This window comes from Dermacentor albipictus, chromosome 5 (assembly GCF_038994185.2).
Source record: "Dermacentor albipictus isolate Rhodes 1998 colony chromosome 5, USDA_Dalb.pri_finalv2, whole genome shotgun sequence".
In the NCBI taxonomy this organism is placed as follows: domain Eukaryota; kingdom Metazoa; phylum Arthropoda; class Arachnida; order Ixodida; family Ixodidae; genus Dermacentor; species Dermacentor albipictus.
The window spans coordinates 147,429,116-147,443,018 of NC_091825.1; the positions used below are offsets into that span (position 1 = coordinate 147,429,116).

General features: G+C 44.9%; 1 protein-coding gene across 5 annotated transcripts in view; it reads right to left on the bottom strand.

The window, feature by feature from the left end:
* The window catches only part of LOC135906235 (protein DOP1A), a 62,681-nt gene that overhangs the window by 32,463 nt on the left and 16,315 nt on the right, over positions 1 to 13,903 (bottom strand). For all 5 annotated transcript variants that reach the window (XM_065437529.2, XM_065437528.2, XM_065437532.2 and 2 more), the window contains exons 6-16: positions 13,211 to 13,400; positions 12,788 to 12,918; positions 11,397 to 11,706; positions 10,081 to 10,486; positions 6,946 to 7,215; positions 5,718 to 5,911; positions 4,969 to 5,208; positions 3,818 to 3,918; positions 2,687 to 3,119; positions 1,536 to 2,579; positions 315 to 474 (exon numbers count right to left, since the gene is read on the bottom strand). In XM_065437529.2, the coding sequence (XP_065293601.1) occupies positions 315 to 474; positions 1,536 to 2,579; positions 2,687 to 3,119; positions 3,818 to 3,918; positions 4,969 to 5,208; positions 5,718 to 5,911; positions 6,946 to 7,215; positions 10,081 to 10,486; positions 11,397 to 11,706; positions 12,788 to 12,918; positions 13,211 to 13,400 (3,479 nt within the window). The remainder of the gene's footprint in view (positions 1 to 314; positions 475 to 1,535; positions 2,580 to 2,686; positions 3,120 to 3,817; positions 3,919 to 4,968; positions 5,209 to 5,717; positions 5,912 to 6,945; positions 7,216 to 10,080; positions 10,487 to 11,396; positions 11,707 to 12,787; positions 12,919 to 13,210; positions 13,401 to 13,903) is intronic.

Below are 13,903 nucleotides of genomic sequence, written 5' to 3' on the forward strand. Positions count from 1 at the left end.
AGCTTCCAGTGTGCTAGCGGAGCCGAAAAAGAGAAGGCCAAGTACGGGTGCGATAACTTGACTAACAGTTGAATTTGAAAAATGTTTGCGGCATGAGATTTGCGGGACGACATACTTTAATAGTGAAGCCATTCTATTATTAGTTAAAAAAGTGCTTCAGGGCCCCTTTAAATCCTAGTTAAGTCTATTTGTTAGCTGCTAATGACATGTACATGCATGCGTTCTGCTACAAAACTGGTTTCGGATTCGAGACTGCTTTCAGACTTTCAAAATTGTTTGCAAAATTGGCTTTGAGTTCAAGACAAAGGACGCACTGTGCTGATATCGCAGTGTGGACATCTGTGGCTGAAACCGCATCTTAGGTGCTGCCTTCTCATTGGCAGGCTTGTGACCTGGATGACTGTCGTCTCCAATCTGGGAAGTGACTCTCTCCTCAAACACAATAAGGGCTGCAATCAACTGGAGCAAGTAAACCTGGAACAGGTAAAGAAAAACCAGAAGAAATGCTGAGCACAGCACTATTATTTATTCAGTACTAACCCTTCTCTTATGTTACTAACAGAAGACAAACAAGGGAAGCCTCAACGAGAGTAACAGTTCAACAAGAACCTGACCAAGACAAGTCTGTTTCAGCTTTTTTTCTCTTGCCTCCCCCATCACGTTGATGGAAAAAAATAAAAGGTTATTATATTATTAAGTCCGTTTGTGAAAATGCTGGCTCTAGGCCGAAGCTCCCCTAGTTCTTCCACTGATAGTCCATATCTCCCCCTTGTCCTGAATTCTGTTATTGTACAAAACAGAAGCAGCCTCAACATTCTTATACGGTGCCTAGGTTGTTCGCTTCAAATAAACTTGAACAAATTTTTAACTTTTTTGCTTCAACATGTAGATATAGCTGAAGTCTCAATCCTCAAAAAACAAGGTTAAAGCTGCGACAACAAAGCACAATACTGAGGAAGACAGGCCTCCTGGTAACTGTCAGACTAACATTTATGTTTTTGACCTTGTGTTGTAAAGCAAAATTAGCAGGTAAATTATTTTAAATTTTACTGATTTCCATCAAACACGCGGCTTAGCACTGCTGTTGACAATGTCAGACCTGACATACCTGTTCAACATGCTACTTAGAAGCAATTACTGTTGACTTAAGACACGTCTGTGCATATGTGTTCACAATTATGCGATAATAACTTGTAGAGAGCATAATGTGCGCACACTGAGAGCAACTTGGAGGCACAGAAACGATGGCTCTAAATTGAACTGAACCACAAGGAAATAAGAATACGGGAAGCCAAATCACCACACACTAGAAAGTCTATACCTTTGCCAAGGAAGGCAAAGGTATAGAAATGGCTATTTGTGCACACATCCTAGTACTATATTTACCACAAAGGTTTCCATTACGCATGCTAACCAGTGTCATACAGGCTAATGTGAACAATACTCAAAGCTGAAACACTGTCACACTTATTTCGTCTCAAAAAAGAGGTGGCTAACACCAGCAAGAAAACAAACAAAGTGTGAGCACCACCAACCTGGAACGTTTCCTGAAAATCCTCTGCCAATCCCTCGCCATTGGATATCTTCTCGTTGAATTCAATGATGCGAACTGTCAGAGCATTGTCGTTTTCTGAATATGGTTTCTCGAAGCTGTACACAGACGCTACGAGGCAGTGCAGAAGAGCCTTCTGAACTTTGCATCGAGTGAGCAGGTCATTGAGGTATACGGCAAAACTGCGGCCACTGTCCCGTACAACTGCAACGAGCTCCGAGAAAACCAGCCGCAACAGCTCACAACAGAGCAACCGCACATCCCGGTTTCCAGACAGCTCTGCAGGTGTTAGGTGTGTCTGTGGCAGACTTGGGTAGTAACTCCGTACAAAGTACAGGCAGGCTGATACTAGCACCTCCAGAAACATGCTGCTGCGGTAGCCTGACAGTGCCTCTGGTGCCAGCTCGCCGTGAAAGTTGTTGCCAAATACGGACTTGCGATGACGAGCGAGCAAAGTCTGCAGCTGTGCACCGCGCTGTGACAACGAGCTGCTCACGCTCGTGGTTGCCATGCTGCACAATGCCACACGTGGGTTTGACTCTATAATTGTCTTTAACACCGTGAGTGCATACAGAGTCTTTTGCGAATCGAATACTTGGCAATACAGCAAGAGGTGCGTGTGCAGGGGGTGGGAAGTGATTTGCCCCGAAGGAGTGTTGGAAGTGGCATCCAGTCGAGTTGCATCTTCACCGAACAAGTTCTGGGCAGTGGTGTCAAGGGGCTCCTTGAGTTCTGATGAAGTAGCGAGGTCAATTATCTCGTCGAGTATAGAGCACACCACATTGTGTGAGAGGTCCTCCTTGGTGCTTGGCTCATCCGACTCATCGAACGAACTCTTGCGGAGGGCAGCACCATCAATGCGTGTGGCATTGGAGAGATCGGGAGGGTCGTAGCTGTAAGAGTCCAGACCACAGTCGCTTGATAATGAGGTCAGTGAACCAAATGGATTGATGAACAATGACATTTGATGCAAAGACTCAAGTGCTGGGGGAAATTCCATGTCTACATTTGAGCTGCGAGTCACAACCTGCAATAATAAAGTAACAATTCATTTTACAGTCCACTGGAGATCGCTATACTGAAAACAGGAAGAAAACAAACTGTGTGGCAATGCAACAACAGGTTGATGCTGACCTTTGAACCGTTTCCCTTCTCAGGTCCAACGATGGAAGTCAGTGCCAGCACTTTCCTCTCAGGGTGCAAAGACGTGACAACGCTAGTGTTGCCAGCAGTGAGAGCTGTCACCTTGGACTTGTCCACGTGGTAAATGACATTTCCACCAACGCTGCTGATGGCGAAGATTCGGCCCTCCGCATTGGTGTCGTCGCGGGTGGTTACCGGGGTGGAATCTGCTGTCACCGCTGCAGGCGTAGTGGCAGCTCCTGCTTGCACGCTCACATGCTGCACCGAGATTCGAGCAGTGTCTGGGTGCAGAAGCACCATCATGGCAGGCTCCAGCAGCCGCGCCAAGTCCCCTCGCATGAGCGAGTGATTCAGCCAGACCTGGGCTGCTGCCCTCTGCATCCCAGAAGGCCTACTCAGGCTGTGCAGCATCTGGAACAGGCACCTGGCACAGAAATTATCAGGAAGCAATCAAAACCTAATTGTGGTAGTTTCCAAAGCAGCAGTGGGCTAGGCGAGATGCTCAATCATTGATTGATTTCAAACACCTGGCGTCCCTTAAGTGCACCCAAAGCATGCTACATGACTGCTACTGCATTTCGCACCCATCAAAATACAGCCACTGCAGCAAGCAACCAAGTCCAAAACCTGGTGTTTAGCACTGCAAACGCTGTAACCACTAAGCCACCCCGGTTATTTCGGGAAGCAACTGATTTAATGACCGACTTAGTAGCTCTAACAGATGCCACAGCTGAGAGAGCTCCAGATTCATTTCAACCACCTGGTGAACTTCCGATTGTTTTAATTCATTGATTGACTGATTGAATGGGTTTGACATCCTGAAGCAGCACAAGGGCAATGGGAAGAGATGCTGTATTGGTGGGCTCTGGATTTGATTTGATTTGGATTTGCTTTTGACTCTCTTGAATTCTTCCGACTGATTGAGGGGTCTTCATGCACTGAAGTAACACAAGGGCTACAAGATATTTACTTATTCAAATATGGCATTTCTCATTTGCCTGCTAGCCCCCTGGATAGCTCAGATAGCATGGTGAATCCCCTAGAAAGTCAGTGGTGCCAGGTTCAAGCTAGCTAGAAGGCCACACTCGTACTGGTTACAGAAAGATGCACAAAGAACCCTACCTGTCAAATGGACGAACAAGGTTTGATGGAGTAGACTTGAACTTGAGGTCTCTGCTCAGATGCCAGAGAATGGCAAACCTCTTCTGGGCATCTGTCTGCTCCTACAAAAATATTAAAATGTAAAAAAAATTAGTGCTAGATTCGACCCGCAGAGAAAGTGAACAATCTACCCATGTGCTGCGAGTGAGGTTGTGTTGTCATTCCTTTACAATAGTTACAGGAACTGATCGATTGATTGATTTAGCATTCTGAAGTAACAGAAAATGGCTGTGAGAGGTATTATAGGAAAGACCTCTGGTTTAATCTTAACTGCATGATGTTCTCAAGAGTTTTTGCAACTCCACCAATATGAATAAAGCGGTGGCAGCCAAGAATCAATCACAAAGCCTTGTATTTAGCGGTAAATAGCATAACCAGTGAGCCACCACAGTGTGTTTACAAAAGCCAGCTGTTGAATATTCCCAGATGTACCTACAGCATTGAAATTGTTAGAGCAGCTCCCTGTTTATCATTGTACCTTCACCCCAATGATAGAAAAAATAAAATTGCTTCTGACTGCATCACAAAGAAACAAGCAAAGTATGAGCACCGAGAGAAGTACTTCAAGCAAGGGGGCAACCATTGTGGTCAGTACTACAGTACACAACACATGGGCTGGAATAACGAAACTATTCCAATCTGTTTTTATTCCAAATTCACGATTAGAATGGCTCGAGCAGTGCCCATACGGGCAGTCGCCATGACCCTATGGCCTGGGCTCCAGCCATTGACTTATCACAAAGGGCTAATGGCGGATTTGGAATAAAAACATATTGGAATGGTTTTATGATATCCCAATCAAAGAAGTTAGGCAGAGCCAGTGGAATAAAGTGAGAAGCAGGAAAGGAAAGACAAAGAAAGAACCAAAAGCAGTGGTTTTCTAAGGAGTGCAGAAAAAAGGATAGCCGCATTGTAATACAGGTGTGGGTGGGGCAAAGTGCTAGACAAAGTGTGACATGGCTTCTTGTACTTATTAGTTCTCTGTACTGTGCACATACACACATGCTCTGGACTTTTGGTTTACTTGAAAGCACACGGCCTGCACTTCGCTGGCATTCCAGAGAAGTAACAGCCCAAGTGGCTTCCCTCTCCTAACCTTGGCCATGGCATACCTGGTCATTCTCACTGGCCAGTGCCCGGCACAGGACATCTTCACAGGAACCGTCCTGCTCAGGCGTCAGGTTGTTCAGGAGCTGCAGCAGTTCCACAGCTCGGAGGTGCAGGTCACTGGCCCCTGGCTCCAGCAAGCGCCAGAGGCGGCTCGCCGCCAGGCCCACAAAGTGTGTGCGTTCAAGAATCACACGCAGGTCCCCTGGACGCACCATTGGCACGACCACCATAGCCAGAGTGGCCTGTAAAAATTGTGCAGGGAAGCGAAAGTGGAATTTCTCAATCCATACCTGCCACAGGAGCTTGCAGGCTGTACACAAGGCTGCAAATTTTTCTTGGATGTAACCCTTTCTCAAAAGAAATGAAGCCACTAGGAGAAAGAGCTGATTTTTGGTTTACTATGATTGAATGTCAGTGTGGTCAAAGTAATCAAGGACATCTGTGGCCCACCGTGCAGAATTAGGAACAGGTACAAGGGAGCTGCAGCCACGAGTCTCGTCTAACAGTACAAGTAAGAAGGCACCATTTATAATAACAGGGAAGCGAGGTGACAGTAGTCTGTTTCCCCTCTCCCAATTCCTTTAGGCAGCCCTATCTTGGCCCCCCCCTCTAATGTGACGTGAAGCAGGAGGCTCTTCACTTCTTGGTAAAGCTCGCCCGGTGCGCTGACCTTGAAAATTTCACAATATAGCAGTGTCGTAACTGCCATTATAGAATTAGCAGATAATGACAAGATGGTGTAGTAGCACACCTGGCTGCCTGGAGAAAGCATGCGGCTTCCATCACGCAAAGACGGCTCCAGGGCCACGGCTGCTGTTCTGGCAAGGCCCAGCAAATCGAGCACCGTGGCAAGGGTCTGCAGCAGAAGGTCACGGTCTTCCACGAAGCAGGACAGCATTAGCAGCTGCCGCAGCCAAACAGGGAGGAACTCTTCATTTGGGCTATCTGCACACAAGCACCATGACCAGGGGCCACATTGAGATTTTACTCTTATTTATGATGCAGTGCTTGCATTCAGACCAAGTAGAAAAGAATAAGCGAGAAATGCAAGGTAAAGAAATTAACTGCAACAACCAATGCAAAAGCCATGATTACATGAGCTAATCAAGCAAGAGGTTAATGGCAGTATGCTACTTCGTGTGGACCACAATGCAGAAAAAGAACTGAGCACATCAGCTTGAGCATAACAAGTTGCTAAGGCACCGTGTCTGCAGTGTCAAGTACGTCTAGTCAGTATAGTGTATTGAGTACCAAGCACCAGTGCTACTGAGGGTAGTACAGGCCGCTCAAACCACACAAAGCAAGTTCTATTGAACATGCAGGGTCAGAAGATGAAATGTCCCAACAGCTGCATCACAAAAATATGTGCCTTAGAATTCTCTGACCTTCTGTTTAACACTTATGTTCAGCAGCAAATACTAGCCAACTATGCCACAATAGCAAAAACCAGGTAGCTTTTTCTACAAAGCAACATTTCAATTGCCTATCATGTCAAAGCCCAACATGTACACCTGTGATCAATGAACATGTACAGTTGTAAACAAAACTATGCGAGCCAGACATTCTGCAAGGGGAAAAAAGAAAAAACGAAGGTTTATGGCATATTCAGACTGACAACCTGAAATCAACCAATGTGCCACAACTTTTGCATGCAGTCTTCAGTTTCAGGTTATATTAAAAGGCATTGAGAGGAGGAGGAAATAGCTTCATTGAGTTCTAAGGGACCCCTCCCCACCCACTCTTGGTTTAGTGGTCGGCAGGGGTCGCGGGCCGCACCCACGTTGGGACGGGAAGCCGTGAGCCTACGCCCTTTCGTGAGCCCTCTGGACTGCCCGGAGCGGGGTCTGGTGGTCGTCGCTTCGCAGGGCATCCACCCAATCTCTACTGAACACAGAAATTAACTTTTTTTTCACATAATGCCTGGTTTATTGACGACAGGTGTACAGTTGCATTGTACCTTACGCATTTACGAAACTCACGTGGAGAGTCGTCGTCAAAGAAGATGGCCTTGAGTGTACCCAGAGATGCTGGGAATGAGGACAGCTCCACAAGTAGCTGGCAAAGGGTAGCATATGTGCCCTTCAGTTTGCTAAAGCCAGGCTGCACATCTAGCTTGATCTGTGGAACCTCTGTGTTCTCCACTGGCCTGGGAGGCACTTGCGGCAGCTCGATGCTTTGATATGGGTCGCCACCTTCTTCCTGGAGCAAACACTGTTGTAGCAGCCCATGCAATTCTTTCTCCCTGTCATCTGCAATCGACCAAAGAAATAAAGAAAGACTAGGATGATGTATGCACGAAGACGACCGAGGGAAAAGGGAAAGAGAAGACTACGAAAGAAACAGTGCTTGGTGGTGAAATGAGAACTTGTGCCAGGGTGGTCCCCTTCTGTGGCGGAAACAAATGCTATCCTCTCCATACTCCCCGTTCCCCCCACTTTCTCCACTGTGCTGTTCTCTTCAATCTTCTGAAATTCTGCCTAACCATGGTCCTTTGTACCACTAGTTTGACCGAATCTTACTTTTGTGGCATAGTCTGGTGTCACAAGGGAAAATGAACACTTGTGCATCATCTATGAATGACACCAACAGCTGTCGTAGAGGCTCTCCAGCTGCATTCATGGTGTATAATGGTCCTCTACATCATGCCTTCATGCCAACAATGGCGTGCCTTTGCAAACAAGGCCTGCCGCTGCCACTGCCGTTGCTGCTGTTTACTTGTACTACTACTACTACTACTACTACTACTACTACTACTACTACTACTACTACTACTACTACTACTACTACTTGCTTTTTTTAAAGAAAAACTGCAGCATCTGAGCTCCTTATACCAACTGCCAACATAACTCACCCCGATAAAAAGGTTTAAAAGGAGCAAGCATGCAGAATCAACCAAACATGTTAACCATGTAAACAATGTTAATTACTTCTGAAGAACTTGCTGCATAAAACCAACAAGAGTACACTTCCATTAATTTGATCCACACTGAAGGTCCCAGCTGCCACCCATGCATTTCTATGGGTACAAACTTTCGTTATATTGATACTAAAATTGGCTTTTGCTGGTTAATTCAAACTTGACCAGTCAGCACGCACACACCTTTACGCACGCACCAGTGACTCCAATAGCAACCCCTTTACTGGTAGCATCTGTTAAAGAAAATTAAATTATGGGATTTCCCATGCCAAAACCACGATCTGATTATGTGCACCACAGTGGGAGACTCCGGATTAATTTTGACCACCTGAGGTTCTTTAACGTGCACCTTAAGAGGAAGCTTTAGCTCGGGCCCAACTCCTACGTGGCCTATTCAAATGCATGTAAAACACAAAAACACTTACGAGATAACCCCTGGACCGTTTTTAATGAAATTTGTTGCATTTGAGAGAGAAGAATTCTAGTAACTGTAAAGTGGAATTTCGAAAGTCCGAAAATAAAGCACGAAGTTTACAAATTAATAGCTCTCCGTCAAGAAGAAGTATCGCGGTTCTGTAAACGGCACCCATTAGATCATTGAAAGTGGACAAATTTATAAATAATTTTACGTCTTACATAATTATTTATGTTGTGTACAAGGGTTCTGGCAAAACCTGTATATACACATTACAAAATTTTTTTAGATTAAAGTGTAAAATATCAATTTTGTGCGCTTTAGATGTACTATGTGATGCAATTTTCATTTTTCATTGCTGAGTTACGGAGTTGCAAACTTGATGGTTTCGTTTTTTGAAAAGTTGCGATTTTTGCCAATTTTTAGTAAAAAATTGTCACTAGATTTCAAGTTTTCCTTTTAAATGCAACAAACCTCGTCCTGTTTGGTGTAGTGGTTGCCTAGAAAAATTCATTCTTTTAACTGTATCTAGGTAGGAGCACCCGAGCTAAGGCTTCCTCTTAAGTACATGGATGTTTTTGCATTTCTCCCGTCAAAATGCGGCCGCAGTGGCCGGGATTTGATCTCGCAACCTCGTGCCTAGCAGCGCAACATTAAAGCCACTAAGCAACCACGGCAGGTCACTGGCACCATCTGCCTCGACAGAGCTTAGCGGAGAGTGCATGTGTTGAACACATCATGTCGAAAAAGCCTATTTTCCGTCTGACCATTCTTATGCTTTGCCGCATAACACGGCTGTATTGCAGCGAAGGTGACTATAGAAAACTGGCTGTCACTGTGCAACACATATTAGACCCCTGACCAATTTTCTTGCTAAAGGATCAAGTGAGCATTAGATTTATATTTCGTTTAGGAGCTTTAATCACAGAATGGCATTAGTACCAAAGGCTGTCATCTCTCGAACCTCATGCAACAAACATTTTTCTAATCCAACTCTGAGTAGAGTTATCGCACCTATATCTGGCTTTCTCTCTCTTTTCGCCTCTGCTGCCATGCTGGAAAATACACAGCAAAAGAAGCCCTGGCCAAAAGCTGAGTGTTGCAGTGGCAAAAGGAGTCGTCGCGGCACCCCATGGCAGCCTCAGCAGACTACGCTATGCAGCACGCCACCGCCACTTCAGAGGCCACGTGTAGCTGATGCAGCTATGTGCAGCACAAAAATGAAGTGGTTTTTCTGTCTTTCTGAGATCACAGACATATCTGCTGTTTATCATTTATTTACCTCAAAATTAGCAATTATGTATAACTGAGGATGCTCTTATGATCACAAAATCAGCGAATCGCGTTGGTGGGTCCAGCTGATTTCGATGACACTGCATGACAGCAATGCAGAAATGAGAGCAAGCAATGTTTTGCCGTTTATGCCACGATACTGTAAATTCCATCCTGCATGCAGTGCAGTAATATCTGGCTCCCATGTTTACAGCAGCCTTTACGAACGACCAACCTTTTCTTACTATGTTCAAAATGAGTTTCAGTGCCCCTTTAATTAACACACACAGAAAGCAAGGGTGCATTTGGTGTGTGGGCATGTTAGAATCAAGCAAATACTGCCAAATAAATCAGCATTTTGTTTCGAAGTTTTTCCTGCATCCTTAATTCAACCCACAGGCTAATTCGTTCAATTTTGTCAGTTCCATCAGGATCGATTAACGAAAGTCGACTGTCCACAGATATAGCTTTGGCAGCCAAAGCTAATGGCAATATAGAGCTTACACTCACCTTTCTTTGCTCTCTTGGAGATGAGCACAGCGGCAAACTGGCGCAGAACGGCATCGGCATCGGCAAGCACCCAGAGCTCAACAAAGCGGAGGAACAGGTGCTGAAAGGACGAGGTACAGCTGGAAATGAGATTCGCTAGAGAGAGCTCCTCTTCGCACGATGCCGACTGCTTATCCAATGACGTCGGCTGGCGACTGGTAATGTGCGAGTCGGCGAGCGAACAGGCAGGCTCTGTGCAGGAAGTGTTGGGGTGCATGGTCGTCGGCTGCACCTTCGAAAGAAGCCTTGAGCAAAGAAGCAGAGCAGCGTTAAGCTCCTCGGGCGAGAGCAAGCTGCAGTACCGCTCTAGATCTTTCGCGACCTTCTGCAGGAGAGTTGGGAGGTTCTCAGTTTCCACATAGGTGTCCTGGAAGTAAAAGATAAAAACAAAAAGTAGAGCAAGCAGACAGATTGAACAAACAAGATAAACATTCCAGATATATGTTTAAATTTTTGGGAAAGAGACAAGTTACTAGTAGCGTCCCTTTTGGACAAACCATAATTACCTGAATTCCCAGACGAACTGAACAAATCAGGTGTATTTAGTTTCCTACTGATTATCAGATTTTGTTAAGCCAAACCAGAGAATACAGATTTGGAAGGACCGACTTGAGCAGAGTGCACAGTAAATGGACCAGCAATTTTTAAAGCTTTTTTAAGGTGCAAAGCTTGCCTTTTGGAGTCGAGATCGTATCATGCCTTAACCTCCAGCCCTAGGATAAAACGCTTTTGCATACCAGACAACAGTATTTAAGTCTGGCCTTTTAATTCTAAGCTCGTGTAATCTCAAAATATTTACTGTTGCCTGTTGCTAACCTCGTGTCTGGTGCATCACGGCTTTATTCTTCTTTATGCCTCAAAAACCAGCATGCATAAATACCATACAACATCCAGAATCATCAATGACCATAAGCTAGATGCTGCGGCACTAACAAGCAGTCAGTACAACAGTATTGTTTCAAAGCCACTTGAGAAATAGCTTGCAGAATTGCCACATTAAGTTTGGCTTCATCGCAACGCACATGCGTGTTCAGTATTCTTGCCAATGAACCCCGCCGCGGTAGCTCACTAGCTATGGCGTTCACCTGCTGCTGAGCTCAAGGTTGTGGGTTCAATACTGGCCACAGCGGCTGCGTTTTGATGGGACGAATTGCAACAATGCCAGTGTACATAGATTTAGGTGCACGTTAATGAACACCGGGAGGTCAAAATTAATCTGCAGTGCCCCACTATAGCATGTCTCAACCCAAGAATGTAATCTTTTTTCTAATTCTTACCAATGAGATGACTTCCAGGAGAAACTCTGACAGGACGCACACTTCAATTAGCGATGGCTGTCCGGCACCAACATGAACCACCCTGCTTCCATCACTGCACTTAGCCACGGGAGGCACCTGTCCGGCAGATGATGATGCATTCTCGCAAGCACACTGGAAGCACTTGTGCACGTACTCCCAGAGATAGTTCGGCTCCAGGGAGCTGAACAGCAGGTTGGCAGTCTTAATCAGCTCAAAGTTGCTCCGGTTGGTCTGCTTTTCCTGATGGGACTTGGTCACAGTCCCCAGATTGCACTCAATGTACAAGGACCTGACATTCCACACGAGAGAAGAAGGAAATTAGGATGCCACAATCAGACTGTTGAGCATGTTTTTATGTGCTCAAGTTTTAATGGATATCCTACTCCCTTTTCCCAAAGGTTGACAACACATTAGACTTCATTACCCTTTCCCTTCAACTACAGTATACACATTTGTGTTTGCAACGTGCTTTTGCCATTTCTGGACAGTGGTGGCCAGGAATAGACCATGGACCATGAAATATGGGTTAATGGAACCACTCTGTGTACTCAGTGTGGTTTATTTCACTTCAATGTGCAGATACATGTGATCACCTTGGTCAAGGCACTATATCACGCTTGACAGGATGTCTGATATGCAGTGTTCCATCAGAAACATACAAAGAATAGTTTTTTTTCCCCTTCTGTAAGGCCTGTGACCAATATTTAGCTTGCGTCACATGTGCTTTGAGCTGGCAACAATTCTTTTTATGAAAAAAATGCAAAATTGCAATATTTAATTACTTTGGAGCCACAAAAATTAAATAGGAAATACACAAACCATCATGCAACTACTTTGACTTTATTGAGTCTTCAATGATTGGGAATGAAATTACTGCAACTTTGGCACTTATTGCCAGTCCACCCCTATTCATGACAGAAGGGGATATAACTCGGTTTTATTCATGCCCTGAAGTATGTTCCTTTCTCTCTTTTTCTTTTTTTTTACATTTTGGATTTCTTGCCTGAAGAACTCTCATGCAAAGCTAGATTAATATTCAGGCAGGCAGCTCTAAGGTGGGCTTTCATTAAAGTTTTCAGTTGTTTTCGTGACATACATAAATTTAATAAATATCGCACACACTATTGTTACAGGTTAACCTACATATCAAGTTTGTTTACCCTGGACCAACCTGCTCAGGGGCCCCAAAAAAAGAATAAGAAACTTGGCACTCATGACAAAGACAAAATATCCCTTGTTTCATGAAACTATCGGCTGACAATAACGCACCATCAATAGGTTTATTTGGCAGAAAAGCATGTACCAGAGTGAAAGTTTTGCATGTTAGAAGTTTGCACGTTAGAAGTTTCCATAAAGCAAGGGAATCCCACCTGAACACGTCGATTAGAATGTCGTCGAGTATGAAATTCGTTTCTGGCTTGTCCATGAGTGAGACGAGAATCCTGTACGGCCAAAAGACTGAAAAGTTGCTGCTGAGAACAGGCGACCTGGACGTTGAAGGCTGCAAATATGCAAGAACAAAGCCCAACATGATGCAAGCATGCACAGACATATATATATATATAACAAGACACTGAAATTACATGTAATACAATAAACATAACTATATTATATAACTACTTTCCTCTGAAGCATCTAGTGCATGCACCTCATGCTAGTTTCTTGCATTCTTCCCTTGTGACAGGTAGTACTTGAGACGCTGTGTTAGTCTGAACTACCTTCAGGATCAGCCCACATATTCTGTTAGATACACCCAAAGTTGGTGAAGTCACATTGATAACCAATCCACTTACACTGAACAAGCACTTAATGGCTTCCAAGAGGAGGGCACTTGAATGCATGTGAAAGTAGGTTGCCTGTGCAGGTTCTGGAGAGTCGGGCACAGGGGAGGACGATGGCTCAGACGATCCTGCAGACTCGGGCGATGGCACAATGCCGACAGTTGACGATCCATCACTTCCAAACAGCCAGGCAAACAGTCGCCTGGGAACGGGAGCACAAGTGTCACCTCTAAGCCTCAATATTTGAAGACAGTAATGGAATCTCAATGTAAAAACTTGACAGATTACATAAAGTTAGTTATACGGGGTGTTCTTTTTCAAGACTTCAGCTGAACCTCGCAATAACAAAATCCGTGGGGAATGTGAAAAAGTTCACTTTCACGAGAATTTCGTTATTAGGAAATGAGACAGCACAGATAGGTAATGCGTCGCGGAATGAAAATTTACTCTCAAAATTCCATTGGCCTATATTGGCAAGCTTTGCTTGAGGATATATAACTGTACTGCCGACAGTACAAAGTGCACCGCATACGTCGATCAGTAGTGGCAGCACTGCCGTGGAGCAGTATTCTCGATCAATTGCTTTCGGAGATACGATCACTTTTGGGAGATTTGGCGTAACCCGGCAACAGATGCAGAGCAACAGCGCTCCACGCATACAGCAGTATTTCTCCAACGCACACTGTCCCCCGTAGGCGCCGAACG